This window comes from Podarcis filfolensis, assembly GCF_964270895.1.
Source record: "Podarcis filfolensis genome assembly, chromosome: 13".
NCBI classification, from domain to species: domain Eukaryota; kingdom Metazoa; phylum Chordata; class Lepidosauria; order Squamata; family Lacertidae; genus Podarcis; species Podarcis filfolensis.
Window position 1 is genome coordinate 26,867,160 of NC_139615.1, and position 13,453 is coordinate 26,880,612.

Consider the following 13,453-nt stretch of genomic DNA (forward strand, 5'->3'; position numbering starts at 1 on the left):
AAAAATATTTAATGTTTTATTATGTTTTTATATATGTTGGAAGCTGCTCAGAGTGCTGGGGCAGCCCAATAAGATGTGTGGGGTATAAATAGGAGAATTATCCTTATGGAATGGGATGTCCCTATTTTCATTGGAGAATTGTTGGAGGGTCTGCTTAAGCACCACCACCCCTGCCTCCCCAAGCACCAGGCATCCTCTTTAGCAAAAAGGGGAGCATCTAGGTCTGGATAGGCTTTTCTGTGAATTACAAAGAGCTCTGGCTGTGGGTTGCCAGATATACTGGAGTTTGAGCGCTAGGGACAATACAACCATTCTTACTCTCTTCCAGAGCACATGTCAGAATTAATGAATAATGTCCCTCTGTGTGGTCAAAACCACCAGGTAATGAATGAACTAGGAAAAGGAACTGTGATAGGTATATCACTGGGAAGGGGAAACAAAGAGTCTATAACATTTTGTTCCAGGGATCAATAAATCCAAAATTGCCACAATTCCCTGTTGCTCTACTCACAGCTACTGACATGGATTCTTTGTCACCACAACAGATATAATAAAAGTGCATTCAAATAACAGGGCAGATTTCCTCTCCGCCCAGCCCATTTTGCCCTGCTAAACTACACATACAAGAAAGGTGATTTCATACACATCTTCCAGCTCTCAAACAGTACCACTTTCAGGGCTGAAACGTTTCAGGAGAGATCCCAAAGTTCTTAAATCTAAGCAGGGGTTGGTAACAGCCTGCCAATCAAATAAGTGCAGTTGGAAGAAATATGAACATTAAAAATACATTTGGGACAGACCAGCAGCTAATCCACATCACAATAAAAAGATCCACTGTACCAACAACGACGATACGTTAGAGCTGTAAGGGGAGATTTGCAGAAGGGCTTTAATATCCTTGCAGGGGACTGGGGCAGGAGGTGGGTTTCCTGGGCAATGGAGTGGGCAGAAGATGGGCTTACTAGGGAATGGAGTACAGAGAATTGGGGGAGGGTGCAATGAGTAGGGGAAGAAGTGCCAGATTAACAGGTTTTCTAGCACAGTGGGATGGAAGACCCCATGAGGGTAGCAGTAAGGTCTATTTTGAGCTCAGAGCCCGAAGGCGGAGTGGGGGCCAAGCTAATGGCAGAGTGGATGATGGATGGCAAGGCACAGAAAAGGGGTCCCCCTGCCTAGGCCTGTGAGGGTGAGGGGGTGCAAGTGCTCACCAGAACGGGCCTGGGGTCCTTGTCGCCGGGCGTCTCCATGCTGCCTGGGCCTGGTATTATGTGGACAGAGGTGGCTCTGCCTGATGGCTGGGGGCTCGGGTTACAAACATACTGCAACATTTGCAAACTGCTGGGGTATATTTAGCCCAGGGACTGAACATCCCAGCAGTGGGGGTGGGGGCACAAGGCTATGCCAGGAGTCATTCTGGTTGACTCCTGTATTGGAGCCAATTCTCTGAGCTGGGGAGGGGGTGGGGTGGGGATGTTAGAAAGTAAGAAAAAGCAACACCTTGAGAAGAGCCAGGCATTTTAAGGGAAGCCTCTGCAATATGGAATATTAGGGGTTAGAATGGAAAAGACCCTATCATGCAGCTTATTCTGCTTTGTAAACCCAGCTCTCCCAACAGACCTGACTTGATTGCAGGGAAGCGGGGACCCAACTCATTTTAAAAGTATCAGTTTCAATTTTATCAGGAGGCTCCAGATTCCCCACCACCACCACCTCTGTGGTTAGTAACTCGCTGTGTAGGTGCACATCAAGAGCTTATCTGCTAAGCTCAGGTTCATACGGGGACACTGCTTTCCAAGTAACGCCAAGGATGCTTCAGATTCTGCACAAATCTAATTGTGCAAGTCAATGAAATGCATGCCGATTATTCTTATTTTGAATGAAGCCATTTAGCTTGCATGCTTTCTTCTGAAGTCCGTGTTCGGGAGGAGGGGTACAAAGTGGGTGTGTAACAAATGGTGTGCTTAATAGGCTACTGCGTAAATACACGGCAATTGGTACTTACTGACAAGGCAGTGTGGGTGGGGGTTGTGCAGGATAGAAGTTTAGTTCCAGGACTGGCCCAAAGGTTTTTGATGCCCTAGGACAAAGGTTTTCAACCTTTTTGAGTCCACGGCTCCCTTGACCAACTCCATTCTTCCTGCGGCACCCTGTGGGGCTCAGGAGCCCAGCTATGTCACCCCTTGCCTGCAGAGCTGGTAGCCTCTCAACCCTTTCTTGAACACCCTCCCTTGTGGAGTGTTCCCTAAGCCTCCTCTCCTCTTCTCTCCTTCGGAGCCCTCTGGGCAACTGCAGCTGCTGCCCCTGGTCTCTGAGCTGCCCCCCTGCCTCAAAGAGAGGTGACTCACAGGGGCCTGCGAAGCACCCCCTGGCCAGCCCCAGAGGCACCAATTGCCTGGGGAGCTTGTAGCCAGGGCTGCTGCAATGAACAGGCCATGCAAGCCTTTGGGAGGCAGAGATGTGAGAGGGCATCGGAGGAGGGAGGGAAGGAAAGAGGGACAGAGGCCAGTGTTGCCCATGGCACCCCTGACTATCATTCAAGGCACCCCAGGGTGCCACAGCACACGGGTTGAAAACTACTGCCATAGGAGAATTCAGATTTTGCCCTTGACGCTTTAGGATTACATGTATGCTAAGCAGCCACAAATAGCACATTAAATGATAGCACAACATAGCATATAAAAAGAGATGACTGGGATATTATTTTCATTCATAATGCCTGCCACTCCTTATTTTCTCCCCTTCACAACTGCATTTGTGTCCTGGGTGGTTGACTCAGAGCAGAAAGCTTTTGATTGTGTCACCTGGAATGCATCAAGCTTTTGAGCTAAAAAGCTGTGTCTGTACAGCTCGTACAAATGTACAGGCAGAAGATACCTTTCGAAGACATAGGAGGGGTTTGGATGTCACAATAAACCAGGGATGGTGAACCTATGATCCTACAAATGCTGTTGGACTACAACTGCCACAGTTCCAGACTATTGGCCATGCTTGCTGGGGCTGATAGAAGCTGGAGTCCGACAACATCTTGGAGAGCCACAGATTCCCCATCCTTCTGGTAAATCATGATTGTTCCTGATTGGAACAAGCCTAGGTGAGCCTTCAGCTCATACACAACAATAAGGAGAAGTTTAGAGGCTTTCATATCTCCATTTTTTTTAATTAACTGCAGCATGATGTTTTATCTAAACCCAACACATTGGTTTGCTTCAAACTGTTAATTATGAAGCTTACATGTTGCAACTAACCATAGTTAGGATTAGCTACATTAAAGGGTTTGGATGTAACACTAAACTGTGGTTAGCCAAAAACTGAAGTGAAAGCTCTTGAGTGTTTCCTCTCCTGAGAGGAGAGGAGAACATGGAGCACAGGAGGCTCAAGCTTGTTCCCAATGTGATAAGCCATAGTTTACTGTGATCTCTGAATGTAGCCAAGGCAGATGTATGCAGAACTTTGGCGATCAAGCAGTTGCCTAGCTTGTCTCCATAGTTGGGCCATTCCTGAGCAGCTCTATAACGTACAGCAAATCTGTCTAAACATTATAGCCATAAACGTTCCATGATCCAACAAATACAGTCTTCACAAGCAGTCTGATCTGCTTTACTGGGTGTGGAAAATATCGTGTTGATGGAGGATGCAGGTTGTGTATGTAAGGGGTGGGGAGAGGGGTAGCAGAAATCCTATTTATCATGCATAGCCCAAATGGGGTCCCCATTCGTCAGCCTAACCCCACCTAGGTTTTTCTTCTTGGATGCAAGCTCTCCTGCCGCTTTTGTGGTACTCTTGATGGTGGCCACTACCTACAGGGTTTCAAGCACACTTCTGCCACCATGAGGGCCAGAAACTTCTTTGAAACCCAAGAGAATTGGGCTTCTAGAATTCTGACAGAAATTTGATTTTAGAGAATTCTAAAATCAATTTAGATTTTAGAATTGTACAGACACAAAAATAAACAGTGTATGTAACTGCTTTTATCTGCCATGGAGAAGCACTTGTTTGTTTCTCCCCAATTCAAGGTCAATTTCTTCTCTGGCAGCCTTAATTTTCCACCTTGATTCAATAACCCTGCTGGGGCTTCACTTGAATACTAAAGAATGAGCAAGGCTTTCCTAGCCGCATCTTCTGCATCTCTTTCCCCCCTGTCATAAAGATTCTTCCAACATCTAGCATACTTAAAAGCTCAAATTCCTTGCCCTTCCTGGGAAATGGTTGCGTAAGGATTTATTTTATCACTTTCAAATGTACACATAATGCTTGCATTCAGATCTCAGAGCTCAGAGCAGCAGCATATTAGCCTCACCAGAGCCCTCACTGCATGCCAGTGCACCAAGTGGCCTATATAAATATATTAATAAAAAACATAAAAATTAAAAGCTAAGTAAGAACATAAGACTGAGAGATAAGACAATTAACTTGCCCAAAGCCACGTTCATGGAGTGGGGTGGGGTTTTAACTTTGGTTTCCTACAGTTGGTAGCGCATGAGACTCTTAATCTCAGTGTCCTGGGTTCAAGCCCCAAGTTGGCCGAAAGGTTCCTGCAGTGCAGGGAATTGGACTAGATGATCCTCATGGTCCCTTCCAGCTCTATGATTCCATTATTCTATGTAAAACCAACAATCCTTAGTGTTAGGTAATCATATCAATTCTCTTGCTTCAAGATCATAACACTGGCTGTGTACACACTATATATTTAGAGCAGATTCTTTCCTTGCAAAGAATTATGGGCACCATAATTTCTTAAGTGTTCCTGGGAATTGTAACTCTGTGAGGGGTAAACTGCAGTGCCCAGAATTCTTGGCAGGGAAAGGCTTTGAATGTGCATCAGAAGTATTTTATAGTGTGTACACAGCCACTGTTTCTACACCTCATTCTCCTAGCCACCTTTTCCCTGGTCTCAGAGTAACAAGATATCAGGAGAAAAAGGAGAAGAGAGAGTGGGGCAGCCCCTCACCTTCATAATTTGGGATGTGGCTTGTCAATTTGTCTTCTTGGCTATGGGCATCAGAAGTCATACACTGCCCTCTTCTGGACAAAGGTGGGAAACTCATATCCAGAAGGCAGAAGAGGAAGGGCATGAGGAGATAATGGACATTTGGAGTGTTGTTGTTTTTTTGCTGTTGTTTGGAGCCCCGTGTTTATAATTCCCCTCCCAACCAGCAGGAGCCCCTGCCTTTCCCCTTGTCCCAATTTCCCTCTCAGACGGCGTCCTTGCAGAGTCTCAAAAATAAACCTTTTGCTGTGATTTGTTCCTCCTTCCCTCTCCAAACCCTGCAGCAGCATTGAGAACCACAAAGGGCCTCGACTGTGGATGGAGGGAACGCTCAGCGTGCAAGCGCTTTTTAAAAAGTGCTCTGGTGCTCTGCCGGAGGCCTGCTCAAGGAATCTCCACCATAGCAACGGCCTCCTACGTCATCACTATGGCAACACAAGTTCAGGTCACAGATTCCCCATCCCTCCTCTCCCAGCAGCTCTCCTTCGATTCCCCGATTCTTTCTATTCACACATTAGAAAATGAGTGCGGGTGAGGGAACCACAGGGCCTAGGACAGAGACAGATGTGTTATAAAGGGGGCAGACTATTAGTCCACGCAAGACACAACTTGGTCATGATGATGCTGAAGCAACAGGGCCTTCATAGATTTTTTTATTATTTTTTAGTCTTTAATTTTTCTATTTAAGCAGAACCTCAGTAATATGCAATAGGAAAATTTACCCCTGCATCCATATTATTGTATTAACACTCCAATTTCAACAAAAGAATGCTTTTAACTTAGATTCTAGAGGAACCGGTGAGACTGTGGTTGCAAACAGAAGTTCACTTGCCAAGGCCCAATGAATTCAATAGGATTTACTTCTGAGCTGCAGCATGAGCTTTCATCGGCAACAACCTATTGTGGAAATGTTTTTAAGGAAGATTTCCAGTCCTTGTAACTGTTGTCAAAATGTGAAAAGGAAAAAATAAATAAATGGGAGGGCATGGTGACATCTGCAAAGCCAGAGGGGAGACTCACGGAGACTCACTAAAACTTGAGCCTGAGTTGTATCCTGACACAATAGGAATTAGGTCACATTTTGTGGCCAGGACTAGAGTGATGGAAGTGTTGTTTTCAAGATTTAGAAATGTTTTCTGATGTTAACCTGGCCAAAGACTTTAGGATGTGGGGAGCCCCACGAATGGAATGTAGCTACTGCCCCCAACTAGTTCCTGCCCCTGAAGTGCTTCTGTCATCAAACTCTATTCCCTCCCTCCATTCTGCCACTGCTCATCCAAAAAGATGCATTAGAAAACAACAACTTGGGTCTTCAAGGCAGAATAAGTCATGCAATACAAAACATGCAGGTTTGCTTAATTAGAATACTTTTAAAAACACTAGAATTTGTCAAGAGTTGTACAGAATTTGAAATTTGTGTGACCATGTGATGTTGAGTACAAACAGCTGTAGCCTTGGCTAAAGTCCATAGCCAGTCCTGAAAAGCAAAAGGAGTGTAGCAACTTTAAAATGCAATTGAAGAACTTAAGTATGAACTCATGGGACAACGGCGCACTACAACCCTGGTACAGATAAAGTTACCAGATAGCAACCATAGAAAAGACTGAGACAAAGACTGTCTCTTTCTAGCATAGACAGAGAGCACAGAGTAGTGATTCCACCTGGCAAGGGGATGGAAATGTACATATCTCACCTCAGACGCCCGTTGCCTTTTAAGTAGAAGACCATGGATTCTGATCTGATGCAGTGTTTGAACCACAGGGTCCCCATCAGAGGAAACAAGGTTTCCCGCACTTACTTTGTACCCTCTTTCTTACAAATCTACTACACAAGGGCTGAGTTTCTTCCTCACTCAGTTCCAGACACTCAACCAGATGGGGGATTGCTATGGCAACCTCACTGCTTCTCTACGTGAGGGACAAAGAGGTTTCTGTTTGTCCTCAATTTGCAGAGGCAAGAAACTGCAAGAGTGGTCGAAATGAAAACCAACACATTGGGTGGGTTGGAGAGGTGCAGTTCCTGGCACCTTTCACCCAGGTGTCGAATTTGGGGGCCAGGAAGCCAGCTATGAAAACACTGGACATCCAGCAAGTAATAGTTGGAAGGGAACAGAACCTTAGACTCTCGCAGATGGGCTTATACCTTACTAATAATCCCTTTGTGTAAACTTAAATAGCAATGAAACAAAACACTGCTTAACAGTGATGAGCTGCAGCGGGGGGGGGGGAAGAATCTCTTTCCGCCTGAGGGCCGCATTACCTTCTGGGGGCCACAAGCCAGTTGGGGGTGCACAGCCAAAGGTGGGCAGAGCAACGGGTGCAAAATTTACCTTTGTACAGCAGGCTGGTTTCTACACACATTCAGACACCTCTCTGTTTCCTCCACCCACCAAAGCTGGTGAGGGGTGTGGCCTAGGGAGAGGAGGTGTGGTCCCAAGGGCCAGACAGAGATGGGGCCTTTGGGTCTGAGGTTCCCCACCCCCGAGTTAAAGCCTCAACAGCCAAGTTAGCAGCCAAGCTGAAGGATGAAAGGAAATTGCCTGTCTTTGATCTCAGGCTGCCCTTCTGAAAACTTTCCTATGTGGGGTAAAAAGGCACAAGGAACCATCAGATATCAGCGCCACCCCCTTTATTAGTTGACTGCAGAGGTAGGCAACCTAAGGCCCGGGGGTCGGATGCGGCCCAATCACCTTCTCAATCCGGTCCGCGGACAGTCCGGGAATCAGCGTGTTTTTACATGAGTAGAATGTGTCCTTTTATTTAAAATGCATCTGTGGGTTATTTGTGGGGCATGGGAATTCGTTCATTCCCCCCCGCCCAAAATATAGTCTGGCCCACCACATGGTCTGAGGGATGGTGGACTGGCCCCTGCTGAAAAGGGTTGCTGACCCCTGGTTTACTGTATAGCAGACACGGACTGATTTCCAGAATCTTAGCCTCTAGTCATTTCTTTCTCATCACCTCTACGCAGACTGCTCTCTTTGCTGCCTTGGCTTTTGTAAGCATTTAGATCCTCCATACGCTGCAGCTGCAGCTTTTTAACAAAGCAGTTTACTCAGAAGTCGGACCCACTGAGTTCAGTGGGAGTTACTCCCGGGTAAGTGGGTGTAGGATTGTAGTTCGCCTGAGTAGCCGAATGCTGCCTTGTTCACAGAGCCCTTGGGGTGGGGAGGGACCAAGTGGATCTATGGCATCTATGTCAGAGAGCACAGTTTGCATTCTTAGGCATAGTTCTTCGCAGTACCTTTTTTTCTAGAAAAATAGGTGCCAGTACTCACCATGAAGTTGTTACAATAAGCGCCACACTTTTTAACAACAACAGAAGAGGTGCCAGTACTGCATACACTTGAGTATCCCCTGAAAAATAGCACTGCTTCTTCCTATTTAACTGGTTATTGTACATGGGGAAATATGTGGGTTTGCTGCCACCCACAAATGGAAATTCATTCCTCATTGCCCAGAGCAAAATATTTTGAGAGGAGGAAGGTGCCCAGAGAGTTCGAGAGAATTCCTAATTCTGCATCAATGACATTTAAAAGTAAGTGTTCAGAATAAGCGTTGTCAAATGATGTAATCTGGCTTTTTCATAATTGCATGAACTATTGCGCCAATCTACTGGTCGTATTAGCATTTCCTTTGGCAATGGACGAGGAACAGGAAGGCAAGGGAAGCAGGGAGGTGTGGCAAGGGAAAAGAGAGAAAGAGCCTGTGAGCCGTGGAAAGTGACTAGGCATGTGCTTGGGAAGGAATCTCTTCACCCCTGACTCCCATCCCCATAATCCTGAAAGCTCTCTCCAAACTCCCCGTTCAGTTTCTCATCCTTGAGGTACGCCTTTGCCGCAGGTGGGAAAAATAGCAAACTTGCAATGAAAACGCTGCCCACTGGAGGGAGATTCTCAAAGTCAGAGAAATCACAGCAGGGCACATTGAAATTAATGTGTGCTGTTCTTTCAAACGCCATGTACTAATAAGCAGCAAACAGCACGTGAGAGATGTGAATTCCCTCAGTTATAAACTTCACGTTACGCCCCTGCAGCCCTTCGATTCCCAGCCCCCTCCCTCTGCTTGAGCTTACCTGCCTGACGAAACTGTTTGAAGTCGTGTCAGATGAGGTGCTGCCGTCGGAGCGTTTGAAGCGATTCTTCCTTTTGCTATATTTCCCCTAGGAGGTTAAAGAGGATGCAAAGATCAGAGAGTGTGCAAAGGTGGTAGGAATAAATGCAAGCGCAGACCTAGGTAAGTGTATGCAACTCACAGCTAAACCAAAGCTACAAAACAAAACAAAAATAAACCTAGTTTTCCATTGTTCTCCTTGGCTTGCTTCCCCAGTACCATATTGTTGGACCCCAACTCCCATTGGCCCCAACTAACATGGTCAATGAACAGGGATGATGGGTGCTGTAGCACAACAACATCTGGAGGGCCAGAGGTTTACCAGACCTGAGCGAAACAGTATCTTGATCTTCTCAAGGAAGGCAAAAACACTGGACAACAAATAGGTAAAATACATTCAGTACCAGAAGTCTGCTACGTGCTGAAAGCAACAGGCACAGCTTCCAGCTTGGAGAGTTTATATCTACGTAAGATGGGCATATAGAGAATAGTGCCTGACAAAGGTAAAGGGAGAGTGGGGGTGGATGAGGTTAGCCAATAAATCCACACATCACAGGACTGTCCCAGCATGGACCAAAATGATTTTAAATCATGATGAGCTGTAATTGTTTTGATACTGAAATCAGAATCCTCTCCACCCTCTCACAGGGACCGCTGGTCATCAGCCACAGTAATCAGAGAGGATCTTCTCCAATATGCATAAGGAGGCAATTGCATTTACCTGAGTACCAGGCCTTGGCAGTTGTCAAAACAAGACTGAGTATGGTTTTCAGACTCTGTTCCATTTATGTATATCATTATGTTTTTATTTGCTACTTCTCTCCCACACATACTCATTTTCTCTCATATATCCTTGTGCCTAAACCTAATCAGAGTGTGGGTGCCTGTGAGGAGATGGAAAAAACAGGGCCTCTCTCTCTCACACACACGCACACCACTCGACCCTGCATGCACGGCCATAAAACCATCTGACACATCCATCTGCTCTTCAGAGTCCTGGATGGTCTTGCCGCCCACCCACAGCATCATAGGCCAGACACCAATTATCAGAGCACAGGGAGATGGTAGTGGAAGGCTATCCAAACACTAATTACCTTGCAAAGCATATTAGTAAGCATAACGGGAAGCCACACCTCATACAAGGCCCTGGATCAAAACAATCAAAAACTGCTTCAAAGCTGCAAAAGGAAAGGAACTCCGCACGCAAGGGTACATGCAAAAGATGACCTTCCTTTTAGTCTGCAGTAACTTAAGAGACAAGGGAGGCAGGTGGCGCTGTGGGTTAAACCACAGAGCCTATGGCTTGCCGCTCAGAAGGTCGGCAGTTCGAATCCCTGTGACGGGGTGAGCTTCCGTTGCTCGGTCCCTGTTCCTGCCAACCTAGCAGTTCAAAAGCACGTCAAAGTGCAAGTAGATAAATAGGTACCGCTCCGGCGGGAAGGTAAACGGCGTTTCCGTGCGCTGCTCTGGTTCGCCAGAAGCGGCTTAGTCATGCTGGCCACATGCTGTATGCCGGCTCCCTCGGCCAATAAAGCGAGATGAGCGCCGCAACCCCAGAGTCAGTCATGACTGGACCTAAATGGTCAGGGGTCCCTTTACTTTTACCTAACTTAAGAGACACTGATTCTGTACTCGCATTTCACTAACGCAGATTAGGATCGCCACTCCATAACTCCACACAAACATGCCCAGAGTTATACATGCAACTGATTCATTGCTAAGGAGTAGCTCAGCTGGGATGTGTTTTGTGCTCAAACCTGCTACAGGCACAGAAGGGTTAAAAAGGAATGTGAGAATATTCATTTCCACTTAATGGGAGGGGCAACGGAGTAAGCACTGCAAATTCATGAGCTGTGTATGGGTCATGTCAGATGCAAGGACTCTGCAACTCGGATCCAATGCTAAGGATGCCAAAAGTTGGCCTAAGGATGGCCATGTTGGCTGGGGGTAATGGGAGTTGTAGTCAAAAACATCTGGATGGTACCAGGTTGGTGGAGGCTGTTGAAAGCAATAGATCAGTGCTCTATAGACCAGGCCCTGAGATAGGAAGGGAGGGCCTGTTGGTGTTGCCCAGTTGGCACTGACCCATAACATTCTTGGTGGCAGCTCCCCATTCGTGGAATGCCCTCTCTGGTGAGGTGCAGCTGCTTAATTTTCAGCATGAACTCAAAAATATTGATGGCTGAAACATAACCCAGGGATTTTATGGCTGAAAGACACTGCCCCAGGCAACCTTAACATTATTAGCTGGGGGGGGGGCTGTTTTACATGTTTTTAGATGTTTTAAATTGTTTTTTGTTTTGGACCAGGCTTCCTCAACCTCGGCCCTCCAGATGTTTTTGGCCTACAACTCCCATGATCCCTAGCTAGCAGGACCAGTGGTCAGGGATGATGGGAACTGTAGTCTCAAAACATCTGGAGGGCTGAGTTTGAGGAAGCCTGTTTGAACCATACAAGGATTGTTGGAGTGCTGTGGAACCTGGGGCCCTCCAAGTGTAGTTGGCCTCCAGTTCCCAACAGCCCCAGATAGCATGGTCAATGGTTAGGGATGATGGGAGCTCCAGCCAAGGGACACCAGGAGATCACAGGCTTCCCTACCCAGTTGTACGAACTGCCGAGATGATTATGAGAAATTCTTGGAGAATTTGGAGAAAGCCCCTGATCAGCTGCAAATGTTGCTATAATATTGCAGGCCGTGGGATATTTCCCCCACATATGAGGCTGGAAAGGATGGAGAGAACTAAGCGCAGTTTTCAGTGGGAGAGAGCAGGAAGATAACTTGGGAAGGCCAGCAAAAGAACAGGAGCAGGGAGGAAAGTGTAGGACTCAAAGCAAAAAGAGAAAGGGAGGAAGAATCTCTCCTGCATCCTCAGGTGTGTAAGTATCAGGCAGCCTCTTGCCATATTCCCCACAGTCCTGCTTCCTTCCCTGCCCAGTTCATCACCCTCTGCTGGTCACGGCAGCGTTTCCCTCTCCCTCTTTATATAGAAAAGAAGCATCACCAGGTTCCTTTTTTGGCGAGGAGGGGAAATAAATGTACCGGCTTCATGCTTCCACCTGCTTCTAAGAATCACAGCTCCGCCCCATGCCTTTTTTTTTCTTTGCAGAGGGACAGTCCCCAGAAAAATCCAGGCCCTTCTCTCTAGGGTGTGTTGAGAGAGGGAGCGTGGGGGGGGGGGCGGGGGGCTAGAATGAACCAGACACTTCCCAAGTATGTCTCAGGGAGAGGGAGAGGGACAGCTGGCAGAGGAGAAGGCAGTTGTTACCAGGCCCCCGCAGACATGGTTCTCGTAGTTCTAAGGCCAGGCAGGGCAAGGCAAGGAGGCAGAGACCGGAGGGCTGGGTATTTTTAGGCCTTTCCTCCCCGCTTGTTCTAATTAAGGCACGTGCGTCATTCATAGCTGCAGAGAGCAGTCGGGATCCACCACCTGGGGGGGTGGGGGTGGGACCACAGAGAGGGACAAAAGGAGGAAAAGGGGTAGACTCACTCATGACATTCCACACACCAAGAGAGTGGGTGGAGCACTACTCTCTGCAAGTTTCAGATGAAATGGGGGAATGGCTGGTGCTGGGAGGCTATATGTTTAAGGTTCAGGTGGGGGTAATTGCTGCTGCACTGAGCTAGACCGAACTACTTAAGGACCACATATTTCACCATCACATCAATAGGAGCAAGCACGTACTCTAATGTAGAGGTGGCCAACTTCAGGTGTTGTTTGGAGCACAGCTGCCATCAGCCCCAGCCAATGTGGCCCATGGCCAGGGATGATAGGAGTTGTCGTTCAACAGCATCTAGAAGGCACAATTTTGGCTAAGATGGCCTTATAGTGGGTTCTGTCACCAGAAGCCTTTGCTTGATACTCCCATCAAAACAGGGCAAAGGTATCGAGCTACTACTCTCTTCCATCATTCAGCTTGGGGTATATCTCCTCTGAGGTCTTCCTTCAAGCTGGTATTTCTCACACTCCCTTGAAGCTCATAAATAGGCTTTAGAACCTGGAATCTTTAAAACACCACCACCACCAATGGATCCTGCTGTCTTTTTCTGTACTTGGTTGTCTGTACCTGTTTTATATTCCAACCTCCCTACATGTACCAGTGGCTTACTTGATAGCTATGTTTTGTTCTTTTTCTTTTGTAAGCATACTTGAATAAAATTAGGAAAAATATAAAATGAAAGAAAAAGAATCCAGAATCTCCCATTTCTTAGATCTCACAAACAGCACCAGGTAGGTACATTTGCTTAGTACATTCTGCCACTGAGATCCACTTACTCTGTTATCATCCACCCAACCCGCAAAGAGAGAGGGAGGCTGGACATTTTGGCCTCTCATATTATCTAAAACTGACCTGC

The 13,453-nt window shown here is 46.8% G+C and overlaps 2 protein-coding genes across 6 annotated transcripts in view; one reads left to right on the top strand and one right to left on the bottom strand.

The window, feature by feature from the left end:
• RPL19 (ribosomal protein L19) overlaps positions 1 to 13,453 on the top strand; it is an 89,868-nt gene that overhangs the window by 62,348 nt on the left and 14,067 nt on the right. The window lies entirely within an intron of this gene.
• CACNB1 (calcium voltage-gated channel auxiliary subunit beta 1) overlaps positions 1 to 13,453 on the bottom strand; it is a 48,482-nt gene that overhangs the window by 31,605 nt on the left and 3,424 nt on the right. For 4 of the 5 annotated variants that reach the window (XR_014541006.1, XM_083582900.1, XM_083582898.1 and 1 more), the window contains exon 2: positions 9,062 to 9,148. Coding sequence is in view for 4 of the 5 variants with exons in the window: in XM_083582900.1 (XP_083439026.1) it covers positions 9,062 to 9,148 (87 nt within the window). In the remaining variant the exon portion in view is untranslated. Of the gene's footprint in view, positions 1 to 1,208; positions 1,318 to 9,061; positions 9,149 to 13,453 lie in introns of those variants that run through there. The other variant, XM_083582899.1, reaches the window with a different exon arrangement.